General features: G+C 41.0%; 1 protein-coding gene across 2 annotated transcripts in view; it reads left to right on the top strand.

Annotated features, from left to right (window-relative positions):
• The first annotated feature begins 962 nt into the window (after positions 1-962).
• Positions 963-13,690, top strand: part of ARMC1 (armadillo repeat containing 1) — a 32,796-nt gene continuing 20,068 nt past the window's right edge. Inside the window, exons 1-3 of one of the 2 annotated variants that reach the window (XM_083870057.1) lie at positions 963-1,467; positions 3,868-4,071; positions 8,098-8,189. In XM_083870057.1, the coding sequence (XP_083726183.1) occupies positions 1,126-1,467; positions 3,868-4,071; positions 8,098-8,189 (638 nt within the window). In that variant the 5' untranslated portion in view covers positions 963-1,125. The remainder of the gene's footprint in view (positions 1,468-3,867; positions 4,072-8,097; positions 8,190-13,690) is intronic. The other variant, XM_083870058.1, reaches the window with a different exon arrangement.

The following is a 13,690-nucleotide window of genomic DNA, read 5'->3' as shown; positions in this document are numbered from 1 at the left end:
CGTCGCCCCGACCAATCGCAAAGCCCGGCGGCGGGGCGGGAGGCGGGACGAGGCGCGGGCGGCGGGGGTGGGGCGCTCCCCGGCAGGCGCCGGGCCGGCAGCGGTCACGTGAGCGGGACCCGCCAATAGGAGCGGGACCTGCCAATGGGGGCGGGACCTGCCAATAGGAGCCGGACCCGAGAGCGCGGCCGGGGGGGGGTTGGGCCCGGTGTCACCGCCATGAGGGCGGGGGGCGGCCCCATCTCCTTGGCAACTACTGAACGGGATAAAGGACGCAGCTTCAGGCTATGCCAGGGGAGGTTCAGTTTGGACGTCAGCAGGAATTCGTTCACAAAAGGGGCGATTAAACGTTGCAATGGGCTGCCCTGCAGTCCCCGTCCCCAGAGGTGTTTAGGAAAGGCCGGATGTGGCCCTCAGTGCCCCGGTCTGGATGACAAGGCGGTGTTCGGTCACAGGTTGGACACGATGAGCCCAGAGATCTGAAAAGCCTGGCTAATTCCGTGGTTCTGAGGCGGCGGGGAAGGGCAGCGGCGCTGCTGAGCTCCCCGGGGCTGCTCTGGGCCCCTCCGCAGCCACAGCGGCGGCTCCCGGGCTGGGAATGGCCGTGTCTCATTAAACCCTGTGGGAAGGAGGGCCGGGAGCGCTGTGGGAAACGGGCGGGAAGGCGGGATCCGCTGTGGGGCTGAGGGGGCTGCGGGGTAGGAGGGAACTCAGGGAGAGTTTCCTCGTGCTGAATTGATTCAAGGGTTACTTAGTGGGTGTTTGCAGTTTTAGCAACTACTGAAAACTTTACTTTTAAAGTAAGGTGCGAAGTTGACGTGGAGGAACGAGGAAAAGGCAAACCTTTGCGATTTGGAAGAGATGGGGACCCAAACCATCGTTGAACCTGGTGCTGTTAGAGGTTTTTTTCAGCCTCAACGATGCCTTGATACCATATTAAACCGAACTTAATTTCGGTGTCTCGTGGGGTGGGGAATGCCCACTTGGCGTTCCGAACCAGGAGACGGGCACTCTCTGTCCACACTAGATTGTTTTACAGTACACGCTACGCTTTATTTGAGCAGTCAATTCAACTTCTGGCGTTAACCGTCTTTGGGGGAAAAAAAAAAGAAAAATCCAAACCAAATGGAGCTGCGGGAGGGGCGTGTTTCTGGACTACCGCCCTCGGACTACACCTCCCGGCATGCACCGCGCCCTCCCAGGAACAAAGAACGCCACGATTGGCGGAGAGCCGTGCTCGGAACGCGCCAATCGCGCTGCGCGGTGTTGGGCGGTGCCGGGTCAGAGCGGGCTCCGGTGGGTGGTGCCGGCGCTCTCGTCCCGGTGCTCATCCCGCCGTTCTTCCCGAGCCTCTTGCCGAGCCTCCTCCGGTGCTCCTCCCGCCGCTCTCCGCAGGCCGCGCCGCCCCGCGGGACATGGCGGCGCGGGGCTGAGCTGCTAGTCCGCCCAGAGACGGCTGCTGCGACGGTACGGCCCTGCCGGGGAGGGGAACAGGCCGCGCCGGGAAGGGCCGTGAGGGGGCGGCGTGTGCGGCCGGGATCCCCCCGCTTCCCAAACACATCCCGGAGCTCCTGTTGCCCGGGGGCTGCCAGACTAAGTCTCTGCCCAGGGCGGGGCCTGGGAGCTGTGTCTCGGGGCCTGGTCCCGGTCGGGCTGAGGCCTCGGCCGCCGGGGGAGCGCTGGCAGCGGCGTGGTGGAGGTTCCTCTGCAGGGCCGCCCCGGCAAGAGCACAAAGCGGAGGGGAGAGCGGTGGAGACACAGGGCTGCGGCTTTGATCTCAAAGCTACGAAAAGGAAACAGGAGCAGGCACCTGGCTCGCTGCTCTGCCAGACTCCCGAATTCTAGATATCTTATTATAACTTTTAACACTACCTAATATTTTTAATTAAAGAACTCCGGGAAGTGGGCGAGGGCGCGAGTTTTGATGGAATTGATCTATGCAGATCGTGGGTGAGGATTTCAGAGTTGTCTCCGGAGTCGAGGCTTAGGAGAGAGGGAGAAGGGTCTGGGAATGACGGAATCACTTACTGGTTTGTGCTGGAAGGGACCTTGAGGAGCATCTGGTTCTACCCCCGTACTCTGAGCAGGGACATCTTCCAATAGACCAGGTTGCTCATCCAAGCTGGCCTTGAACGCTCCTAGGGATGGGGCATCTCCAGCATCTCTGTTCTAATGCATAACCATCCTTACAGCAGCATTTCTTCCAATATCTAATCCAAACCTACCCCCTCTCAGGTTAAAGACATTACCCCTTGTCCTATCACTATGTGCCTTTATAAAATGCTCCTCTCCATCTTTCTTTTAGCTCCCTTTAGATGAGTGTTGCCTAATGGAATAGGAGGGTTAAAACTTGTTTTTGTGGCTGGGTTTTTTCAGAGGATCAGAAGGAAAAAGGCAAAAGATGGTCAGGATGGAAAGAGTTATAGGAATGACCTGGAAGTCAGAGGCTTTGATTAGCACCAGCTCCACCCACACCTGACTTGGTTTTTAAGTCTTGAATATTAAGTTCTTTTGTGTACTATGGAAGATAGTTAATAATGCTCAACGGAGTTGCTTTGACTTTGTTTGTTTGGTGTTTTTTTGTTTGCTGAGGTTTTATTTTGTTTTTAATTTAAAGTTTCTTCATGTGGAAACACAAACTTGTATTGGTTGAGCTGCTGTATCTCCTAGTTGATATTTGATTTCTGATAGTCAAGACTAGTTATTGGCCTGTACTTTCCACTCTGGCACTCTTTTTCCTGAAGTAAGAAGCATTGACTGAGAGGTTAGCATTTTTTCTATGTGAAAATGTCAGAAATTATCATATTTCAAATGTGTATTTATAGTTCATTGTTTTTGATGAGTGTGATAAATTTATGCTGCTCAGAGGCCAACCTTCAGTGAGGAAAAACTTATGTCATGTTGACAAATGATGTTAAAAGAATGTGATCACTTAAAAATGTATTTGTTCTTTATTTTGGAGAAAATGAATGATTTAGCAAATTAACAATGTTTATTCATTCCCACTTTTGTGCCTTAAGTTACTTGGCTGAGTTGGTGCTGGCAGCAACCAGGACTACAGTTACCATTTAGTGGTTTCAAAGGCACGGAGAAACTTTGGGTTTTTTTACAGCAAGATTTTAGCATTTTCTCTGAGCAAAGCTGTGCTTTTGTTGCCTGTTCAGCAGTTATTATTAAACAACTCTGCAATGTGATACACTCAAGCCAGCACGTGTCTCCTTGGAAATCGATCTGGTGCCTTGGACTTCGAGTGGAGCAAGGCGTGACCTGCTTGCTCTCTTTTTATCGAGGGACACTTCTGAAAAGGAGAAAAAACAGCTCAGGCCCAGCCTCTAAAGCCCTTTTTGCCTTTGAATATATGGCATTGCACTAAGTGTTTGATGTATAGGTGAAGAATAAGGCTTAATGTTCACTGTTCTTGATGCATTGGTAATAGTTTGTTGATTTTTGTGGTAAAATTTACTGTAAATTTTTTTTGATTGCTAAAGCTACTCTGAAAATACTTTGATTTTGCACCCTTACACACAAGGATGCTTATAGACTTATAGGGTGCCTTGTGAGAAAACTGGATTTATTGAAAGCATTTATCACTAATGTAAGGAGAAAAAAAAGAACAACATACAATACTCCCATAAAGATTGACTGGCCTGAAATAACATATAGGAAACAAATAAAAACCTTACTAACCAAATATTTCTGCTCTCTGCATAGGAAGTTTAGATTTCCTTATCAATTTCATCCACCTTCCATGAACTCTAGTCCTTTTTGTTTAGAACAAATCATTGCCTTTGTGCTTTTTTTTTTTTTTTTTGTCTGTGTTTTAGTTGATGATAAATGTTGTGATGGTAGTAATAAATCTTTTTTCAGCAGGTATTTTGTGTGAATGGTGCAGAAAAGATGAATTCTGCTATGAGTGAGGAGCCCGATGCACTGTCTGTGGTGAACCAACTCCGAGATCTTGCAGCTGATCCATTGAACAGACGGGCCATTGTTCAGGATCAAGGATGCCTGCCAGGTCTTATTCTGTTTTTGGACCATCCCAACCCTCAGGTTGTTCATTCAGCTTTACTAGTAAGTATTCTGGAAATATTTCTATGTTGGTAAAGCATTTTTAAACTTTGTTAAACAAGTTTGTTTAAACAGGCAGTTGACAAAGCTGTTTCAACAATTTGTTTAAACAAGTAAAAATGTGAAAAATGATGCCTGGTTAGGTTGATATTCATTACATGTTATTTTTTAGAAACCACGTATTTCAAAAATGACACATTGTTCCAGGGGATTTTTTAAAAGATATTAATTCACTTTGCATTTTTTCCCTAATTTGACTTTTTGTGTGGAGGGGTTAAGGACCCTTAAATTTCTTGCTTAAGATGAAGTCATGGAGCTTGGTAAATAGGGACAGTGATTTGATATTCATGTTATAAAACTCAAAATGCAATCCTAGGATATCTTAAGGTTAGAAAGAACCTCCCCAGGTGATGTAGTCCAATCCCATACCCAAATCAGGTGCACTCAGATCACAGCTCGTGGTTGTGTCTGTTTGATCTTGAGCACTTTGAGGGATGAAGATTCCATGACCTCTCTGGCATTTGACCAGCCTCATGGTGTTAAAAACAAACAAAACCCTCTCAAAACTGAAACAACCAACCAACCCCAAATCTATCAATATCTAATACAGCTTGTTTCAGCTTTTGCCCCTTTCTTCTTGTTCTAAATCATAAATGCAGAAGTCCTGATTTCTTATCCTGAATTGTAATATTCATAAGAAAAATGTGTTTCTTGCTTAGAAGTGGGAGAAGTGAAAGATAGAATTTAGTCATTTCAAGAGTTGAGTTAGACTTCTAAGATTTTAAGTTACTGATACTCTTGGTGATGCTCTTGGTTTTTATTTATGTAATTAATGAATTGTGAAGAACGCAAAAGAACAAAGAGCTCTGGCTTTTACATGCAAGTGTACATTATTGTTTATATCACTGAGACCTGTCTGTACCATAACTCTTTGTTTTTCATTTGTGTTGCTTTCATAGTGGATATTAATGGACTTAATGAAATTACTTTAATGACTCTTAATTTCTGTTGGGTGTGGGGAGGGATGTCCTGTGAGCCAGGGAACCTGTGTCCTGCTAATTATTTTTTAGGCTAGCCTTGCCCATGGCATTTGGAATTGAGTTTACTGTTCTTAGGAATGTGTTGCAGTGGTTTTCTTTCCAGTGTAGTTTCCTTAGGCTGTGATTTTAAAAGAAGTTCTTGTTTGGATGTTTTTTTCCTTCCTTTGTTGTGTTGGCTGTGTATTCTCACTGCATGTGTGAGATTCACAAATCAGTCTCTGATCATGTTATAAAAATGACTCCTACATAAAAGGACTGGCTTTGTCAAGAGTGATGAGGACTAATCCAGTCTGCAGTGTGGTTGCACAGCTGCTGATGGTTCTCAGGTTGTGTTGGGAGGAAATCCCCTTGGTGAGGATGGGAGGCACATGGCTTGTTCCATGTAGTGATAACCTACTGTTAGAGCGAATTAAGATTTAGATTTAGAGGAGTCCAGGATGTGGCTGCAATGAGAAATGGATCAGTTTACTGTGAAAACACGTTCTGGTCTGCTGCTCAGATTCCTTGTGTTCATGGGTTCTTGAACTGCTTAGGTTCTGAAGGTTTAATGTCTCAGCTGGCAACTTTTTAGACTTCGTGTTTTATATTTTTCTGTCCTGTAAAGCCTTTTGTTTTTGTAGTCTTCCAGTTGGTTAAAAAGTGCTTCAATTTAAATGGGAATCATTAAATGTAATGATCTTCCATTAAATGTGCACCTAATAAAGGGATGTGTAGCACTGACTTTAAATTTCTTCTTGTACTACTCAGCAATTCCTCTACCTGAAATTGTAATGTTCTATATAAATTATAGTAGGCTCATATTTAACTTCTTGGATGTGTTGTAGAACTTTTCAGGGAGGATGTTTTTCTCCCCATGTACAGCTCAGTAGTTTCTTTGTATCTGATGAGGAAGTGCTATATATTTTCTATATATTTCTGTTTCTGTTTTTCTCTAGTCTTGATTTCAGAAGTTCTTTGATATACTTCAAATGTTAGGAGTTTAGAATGATTTAAAAAATCAACAGTAACACAGGCAATACTACTTTTTTTCCTCTCAAATTTGGACTACAATTTTATAAAATAAGACCCTGAAGTTAAGGAACTGCTTTAAAACTTCACATAAAAACCATCAAAGATGTCTTTTTATTAAGACCGGCAGTGGTGTATTTTATATTAAAGTATGCAGTTAGTCCTGTTCATTATGATGAACTCACCTATGTGAGCCTCAAAGCTAACACAGGTAAGTGTTTAGCTGAACAGAAGCTGAGCCAAACTCCATAACAATAACTTTCCCTATGCTTTCAGTATACTGAATTAACTAAGTGTTAATTATTTCACTTTTTTGAAGGTTTAGACCTTTGTATCTCCCATAGGAGGCAGGAGGAATGGGAACTTCCAGGTGTTAAGAAGTTGGGTCAGTTAAGTTGATCTCATGGCTTTGGTCTTACTTGAGCTGTGACTCAAAAAATTACCTGTTGAGAGAATAGGTTTTTCTTTCTCCAAGCTGAGTTGCACCCTTACTAAATTGCCAGAATAAAAGTGAGAAACTTGTTACAGCAGCAAGGATACATTTCCTAACTTGCAAGTTAGTCGAGAGCTATCATTTAGTTATTTGAAAAGTTGAAAATTAAGGTTGTAAATGGATATACAACATTTATAAGCTGCAACTATTGATACTGGTGCACATCAGGAGATAACAAAAACCACATCTGAAGTTCTTATCATGCCAGACAGTAGTCAGAGTTTCTTAATAGGCAGTAAAACAGTCTTGTGAATTTTACCTGATACATGCTGAAGATGGCTTGGAAAAAACAAACCCCACGATGAGTCCTCTATTTCTGAAGGGATTAAGGAGCATGTTATTTTTAAAGCAGTTACTATGCAGTGTAGCTACTACATGACTATATATAAAGAGTTGGTGCTCTTCTAAACCTTGTGTCACAAACCCCATTTTATAAATCATTGTATTTGTGTATTGCAGGATTTTTCAAGTGCAGTTCTTGTACCTACATCAGTAAAACACCTTTGGAGGCTCCTTCTAAGAAAACTTTCTCAGCACAAACAATAGAGATGTCTCATGAAAAGAAGGACTGACATTTTAATTGGAAGAGTGTTATTTTAGGAGGATCATATGAATATGCAGTTACCAACTGGGGTCAACAGTGTAAAATTATGCAAAGAATCTACCTTGAAAGTCAAGTAAACAAAACCTTGGGCAACAAATAAGTGTAATTTCCCAGTTTAGGTCACAGTAAGCTAAGAAGCTTGCTGCTTACTTCTTATTCCTGCATGGAATGATGAAAATGCAATTAGTCTTCAAAAGCTTATACATGTGTTAGACCTCTTTTTGTGGACAGTAGGAACTTGGTAATGGTGAAGTTTCTAGTGCTGAGGGAACCCACAGAATTGATGGAAATTACACTGGAAGCATCATGTATAGAAATTACTTTAGATCTCAGGTCACATAAATGTTTATTGGAAGGGACTTCTGGAAGTCATTCACTTCAGTTTCCTGTTTGAATTGGGACTGTCACCAGCACTCAATCAGGTCAGTTGTAGCTTTGTCTCGTTCATTCTACAGTTCCACTAGGTCATCTGTTCCAGTGTTGTACTACCTTCAGAGGAAAAAAGCTTTTTATAGTACCCAGTTTGAACTTCGCAAGCTACAGTTTGTGGCTGTTCCCCCTTGTCTGCTGCTGTAGAGGAAGGTTGGGCTTGACCATGTTTGTAAAGGCTTTTAGCATAGCTGTAGACAGCTGTTAAATCGTCCCTTAGGCTCTCAGCTGGTATAAGCAAACCCAGTCTCTCAGCCTGTTCTCCTAGATTAGATACTCTTTGCTTTCTGTGTATTTATAAAAATAAAATAATTTTTTAATGTTCATACTAGGTGATAATTCTTTCTCTTCCTACTAGAACTGCCTCTGTGACTGTTTTGCAGATGTGCACTAACAGAAATGACAGATAATGTGCTGGATGTGTTGCTGATCTGCTGTGTTCCTTTTTCTTTCAGGCTCTCCGCTATTTGGCTGAGTGCCGTGTCAACAGAGAAAAGATGAAAAGTGAATTGGGTATGATGCTCAGCTTACAGAATGTAATACAAAAGTAAGTTTGCAATAGGATGAGGTTGGATCCAAACAGTGTAAATGTATAATTGTGATACAAAGTAGAACATGGTCTGAATTTGTATACTGAGTTTCTAATATTTCCTTGTTGAAATCAGGTGACTGCAAGTAATTAATGATTGTCATTTTATGGTATTTTGAAATAGTCAGACCATGGCCTACAAGAAATGTTAAGTTGCAGGTCATTTGCCAAACAACAAGTTTTCTTTGCCTTGTTACAAGATAACAACTTTTGTCCCTTTCCTTCATCTTCTCTTATAATCATTCTCATGGTTATAATAAGGTTGCCTTGCAGTAGCGCATTTAAAGAAATTGCTTGGCATCTGCCGCATTTATTCTTTGGACCCCATCTTTGGGTAGGGAATTTGTTTCAATGTGTATTTTTGGAAGTAAGTATCTGCAGTTCTGTGTTGAGAAAATATCTTGCAGGTGGAGTAGAAATTAATGAGGTTTGTAGTGGTCTCTGGTATCTTTGTACAAGGTATCAGACAGGTTATGTCTCTTAAAATTTGTGATTGTTGGATTTTCTCAAGATTTTTAACTGCTGAGTCTTGAATACTGGAAGATTTCTGTGTATATGCACACTGGAGAAGATGCACATGTGCACCTAATCAACAGAAATTTATGTGATGAACTAAGGTGAATCACTATTCAAAAGAAACCCCAACAGCCTCCTTCAAAGATTAGACTGTCATAGGAAAAATGAACTTGCCATCAAACTGTCAGAAGGTGATTATTTTACACACAATTTGGTAGTGTTCTGTTGGACCTCTGGACTTTGGACATATGATGAGGTGTTTCATGGGGAAGGAGAAAAGTCATGTTGCTGCATCGAGATGTCTCAGGTGAATGTTTATACAATTATTTAGAATAGGGTAAAACACAAGTGAAACTCTATATTAAATATTCAAGTAGAAAGGTTTTGAGTCTTTTAATGTGTTAGTTGAACCTCTGTCACTTGTGCTGTAGATGTACAAGTTTCTTTTAGAAAAAACACAAGGCTAGACTCTGCTAATTCCTCCATCCCACAGCCCCGCCAGTTCTTGTCCTGTTATCACAGAATGTTAAGGAGTTGGAATGGACCTTAAGGATCATCTAGTCCCTACCCACTAGAGCAGGTTGCTCAGGGCCTTGTTCAACCTGGATTTGAACAGTGCCAGGGGTTGGGGCACCAACAACCTCCCTGGGCAACCTGTTCCTGTGCCTAACCACCCTCAACAGTAAAGAATTTCTCCCTAATATCTAACCTCTTTCAATTTGTATCCATTGTACCTTGTCCTATTGCTGATAGGACAGTTCCTGATGAAGAGTCCCTCTCTGGCCCAGTAGGCCCCTTTAAAAACCAAAAGGTTACAATGAGGTTTCCACCCAACCTTCTCTTCTCCAAGCCCAACAGCCCCAGCTTCCTCAGCCTGTCTTTGTAAGGGAGGTGCCGCAGTCTTCTGATCAACTTTGTGGCTCTCCTCTGGACTTGCACCAACAGTTCTATATGTCCTTATGTTGGGGGCACTGGAACTGTGCTCAGCCATTCAGGTGGGCTCTCACAAGAGCAGAGGGGGAGAATCACCTCCTTCAGTTTGCTGGCCACACTGCTTTCAGTGCAGCCCGGGATTCAGGATTATTCTTGGATATTACAGGATTATTGTTGTGTTTTCCTCTGTCTGACACTCTTTATCTATATGTGTGAACTTGAAGGAGGGGAAATGATGGTCTGTACTCAAGTTCTGTGATCTAGGAAATATTACTACTGTTCACCTTCAAGTACTTCATTAATTGTGCTAAAGCTAAAGTGTGTGTGTATTGGCACAGAATTCAGCATTATGCCTGAATATCATCTTGTGATTCACCAGTTATGCAAAACACTGCGATTTAAAACATATGTCTTAAAAAGAAAAATGAACAAAGTTATTAAAATTTAGAAGAGATGTGTCATTTTTTAAAAAATAATGTAATAATTGTAACTTTTGAAGTGACTGGTCTTCTAATATGTTATGTGGAGAGAAAAAATGGATTTAAGTCTTACAATATTTACCTTTTCTAAAGACAAGCATAATTAAGTGAAATATACAGAAGTCTTTGCAAATTTTATAAAAACATTAAGACCTGAAACATTTAGGTAATAATAGAAACATGTGTTTCAAGAGAACTTTTAGTATAGATTACATGTCTAATTAGAGTGCAGAGACATACTGAAAAAGTTGTTGAAAGGGGAATGGTAGTTCATTATCAGTCTCTGTAGCTTGCAAATATTACTTGGGAAACATTAGAGAATTTTATGGAAATCTCCTCAACAACATTTTTTTCTGCGTTTTGATTTCAAGGGCCAAAAGAGCGAAGTTCAGATATGTGCAGAAAATGAGAGATAAGTCAATGAAAACTGGAAATCTCGTAGGTGTGGTGGGGTTTTTTTTGGGTGTTTTTTTTTTTTTGTAGAAAGTTCTTTGGCAACAGTAAGAACATACGTTTGATTTGTATGCTTGTAACATTTGGAAAGTGTGATATCATGAAAATTTAAATACATAGCATCTTCAACCGCAAGACTTTGTCATGTGCTTGACAGGATTTTAGGTTTTAATGTTGACAGAAAATGCTGAAGTTAAGTTTTGCACTATCTGCATAAATATGGGGAAAGATGGTAGAAAAGTGCTGAGAAGATAAACGTACACTTATTTTTGTCACAATTAGGTTTTGGGGTTTTTTGTTAGGGAGTCTGTAGGGCAGAAAAGGTCTCTACTGTCTTTGATTTGCTTTACAAAATGCAGGTTCTAGCTTTTAATTGATTTCCGTTCACCAAATGATATTGTAGTCTGTTGAAATGAAACTAGACCTTAATAGATTCTTTGGTCTAAATGACTTCATGCTCTCTGTTCCTGTGTACTTTCCGGAATCTGCATATTTAACTCATTGTTCTATCTAATTTTTTTTCCCAAAATTTTGGGATGTGTATTTTTTTTTGTAGTGTGTTACAAAAATACAAACAAATTATACAAAAAATATAAGTTCTGTCAGATTTCTGCTTTTCTAGTTTTTGTTTATTTTATTCAAGCAAGACAGAACCCAGCATCTTCTGGACCAGAAGTTGTAGTCACTGGCTTTTTGCTCATGACAGGCAGAGCACACCCTGTCATTTGAATAGTTCCTTTTCACCAAGGATTTTTCAGCTCTCATTGTCCATTTTCTCACTTAACTAAATATTCAGTGGCTTTCCCTGTTCAGTTCTGATTTATGACAAGCTATTCTGCCACTGATAAAGCTGTGGTATGTCTTCTCAAGCAATGAAATGAAGTGCAGGCAAATCACAAACTGAATATTTGCCATATTTCAAACTTAAGTTTTACGTTCGGCAGTGCTGAACTGACACTGTGCTGGAAAGTTGAGGTTTTTTAACATTCCAGTTCTCTTTTGCTTTCAGTTACACAAATCCTGAAGTTTGAGGGGTTTTCTCATCATGTGTCTTTTTATAAGCCTTGAAGGTTTCTGTGTTAGAGACCTCAAGTTCAGATGTGGAATTTCTTCTCATAACCTGAGTGCAGCTAACAAGTCTAACAGGTCTTTAAATGATCAATGCCATCAACTGGAAAGTAGTTGGAATTGGGTTGCTCCCAATAGCTTCTTGTAGTAGTACATGGGAGCCTCAGGCACAAGCCCCAACCCTTTCATTGCAAGTAATACACAACCAGTGGAAAAAGTCTATACCACCTGCTTACACTCAGTGGGATGATGGCAAAGTACTATTTCTTTCACTAAGACTCCTGAGGATGAGGGTTGAAATTGAGTGCCACCTGTGTATCCAGTCATGGAATTGTAGGATGGCCTGGGTTGGAAGGGACCTTAAAGATCAATATGTTCCAACCCCCTGCCTTGGGCAGGGACACCTTCCACTCAGGTTGCTCAGAGCTCCATCCCAGCTGGCCTTGGACGCTTCTCGGGTTGGGGTGTCCACGGCATCTCTGGGCAGCCTGTTCCAATGCCTCACCACCCTCACAGTAAAGAATTTCTCCTGTGCTAGGGACCTCAGTGACAAGCAGTAAATTGCACTGCATCATGAAAATTGGGTAGGAAATATTTGAGGCATCCGAGTTTGACAGTTCTTTGCGGTACCTTCGCGTCTCCTTCCATGGCTTATCAGTCCTCTAGTATTACCTGATCAAATTTTGGGTGTTTTGCTTATTCTAAGTTAAAACTCAATTGTGAATCATATTGCTGCTCAAAACTGATGTCTGGCTGACTCCTTAGTTGATACTGCACTTAAGGAACAAAGGGTAAGTTCCAGGTTCACTGTGACTAATTTTCAAGGTGTATGAACACTAGATTTTGCTAACAGAACAGTAACAAATTTCAAATGTACATCCTGGAAGTTACAGGTTTTACAAGAGAAGTATGGAATGTCAGCTCTGAGAACTACAGAATGAAAATATGATGGCAGCTAGATATTTTTATGTCTAGGATTTGTTTTCTGACTGAACTTGATTTGGAACACAAGACTTTGTAAGCTTCTTCATGTGAAAGACTTTATAAACTTCCTCACTTTCTAGGACAGATGAAGAGCTGTTGCAGCTTTCATGGAATACTTCAAAACATTTTTCAAATATAAAAATTTCTGATTCCCTGTTCTTTACTTGCTTCTTTTTTCCTTAGCAAGGGAGGGTTTTTTTTCTTCTTTTGTTCACCTACATCTGCTTATTTTTAAGTGAAATTTGATGCATTTTTCCGTATTACAAGCTAGGAGTAAGCAACTGTGTTGTAGAGATATCAGACCTTTAAAATCTTGACCTGGAGGTTTCCAACCTTCTCTATTTTTTTTTTTTTATGGATTATATTACAAAAATGTTACCCTCCCTTGTCATGTGTATGTGCAGAAGTGTTTGCATAAATAGATAAAAAAGAGAGAAGAGATTGAAGCTCTTTGAATACTGATGTTTCATTGTATTCCAGCAGTCATCAGCAGTTATTTAATATTGAAAACTGGTTTAGTTGCTGGCTTTATGAATTGTGTAGAGGACTTAATGTGTCCATATGGACTTTCTATAATGTTATTAGCAGCTTCTAGAATTAGAATTAATTAGGATTTATTGCCTAAAAGCAAATACATTAATTTGTGTTCAGAGTGAAAGTGTCTTTTGATGGACAATAAAGGTCAAAGTTCATAGTTTTTCATAATCTTTATGAGCAGCATAATGCTACTGTTTCAGTGTAACTAGTATGCATTTAAAAAAAAACCTCACTGATGAAGAGTCAATATACTAAATAGCTCTTATTATGGAATGGCAAATTACTGAGAGTAAAATTCCAATTACTTAGCTAAAAGAGCTTTTCAAGATAGTCTTCCTTTGCCAGGTTGTCAGATTTAACAAGCTGAACTAAATCCAGTGCATTAATCAGCTCTTCCAATTTATTACTTGCCTAAGAAGATTAGGGCAATTAATATGTGTTTAATTAGAGTCCCTTGCAGATCTGGTAAAATACATGCAGTCTATAATT

The sequence above is a fragment of the Zosterops lateralis genome (genome assembly GCF_965231275.1).
Source record: "Zosterops lateralis genome assembly, chromosome: 1".
NCBI classification, from domain to species: domain Eukaryota; kingdom Metazoa; phylum Chordata; class Aves; order Passeriformes; family Zosteropidae; genus Zosterops; species Zosterops lateralis.
Note: the sequence above shows the minus strand (reverse complement) of the source record. Positions and strands in the feature narration are given on the sequence as shown.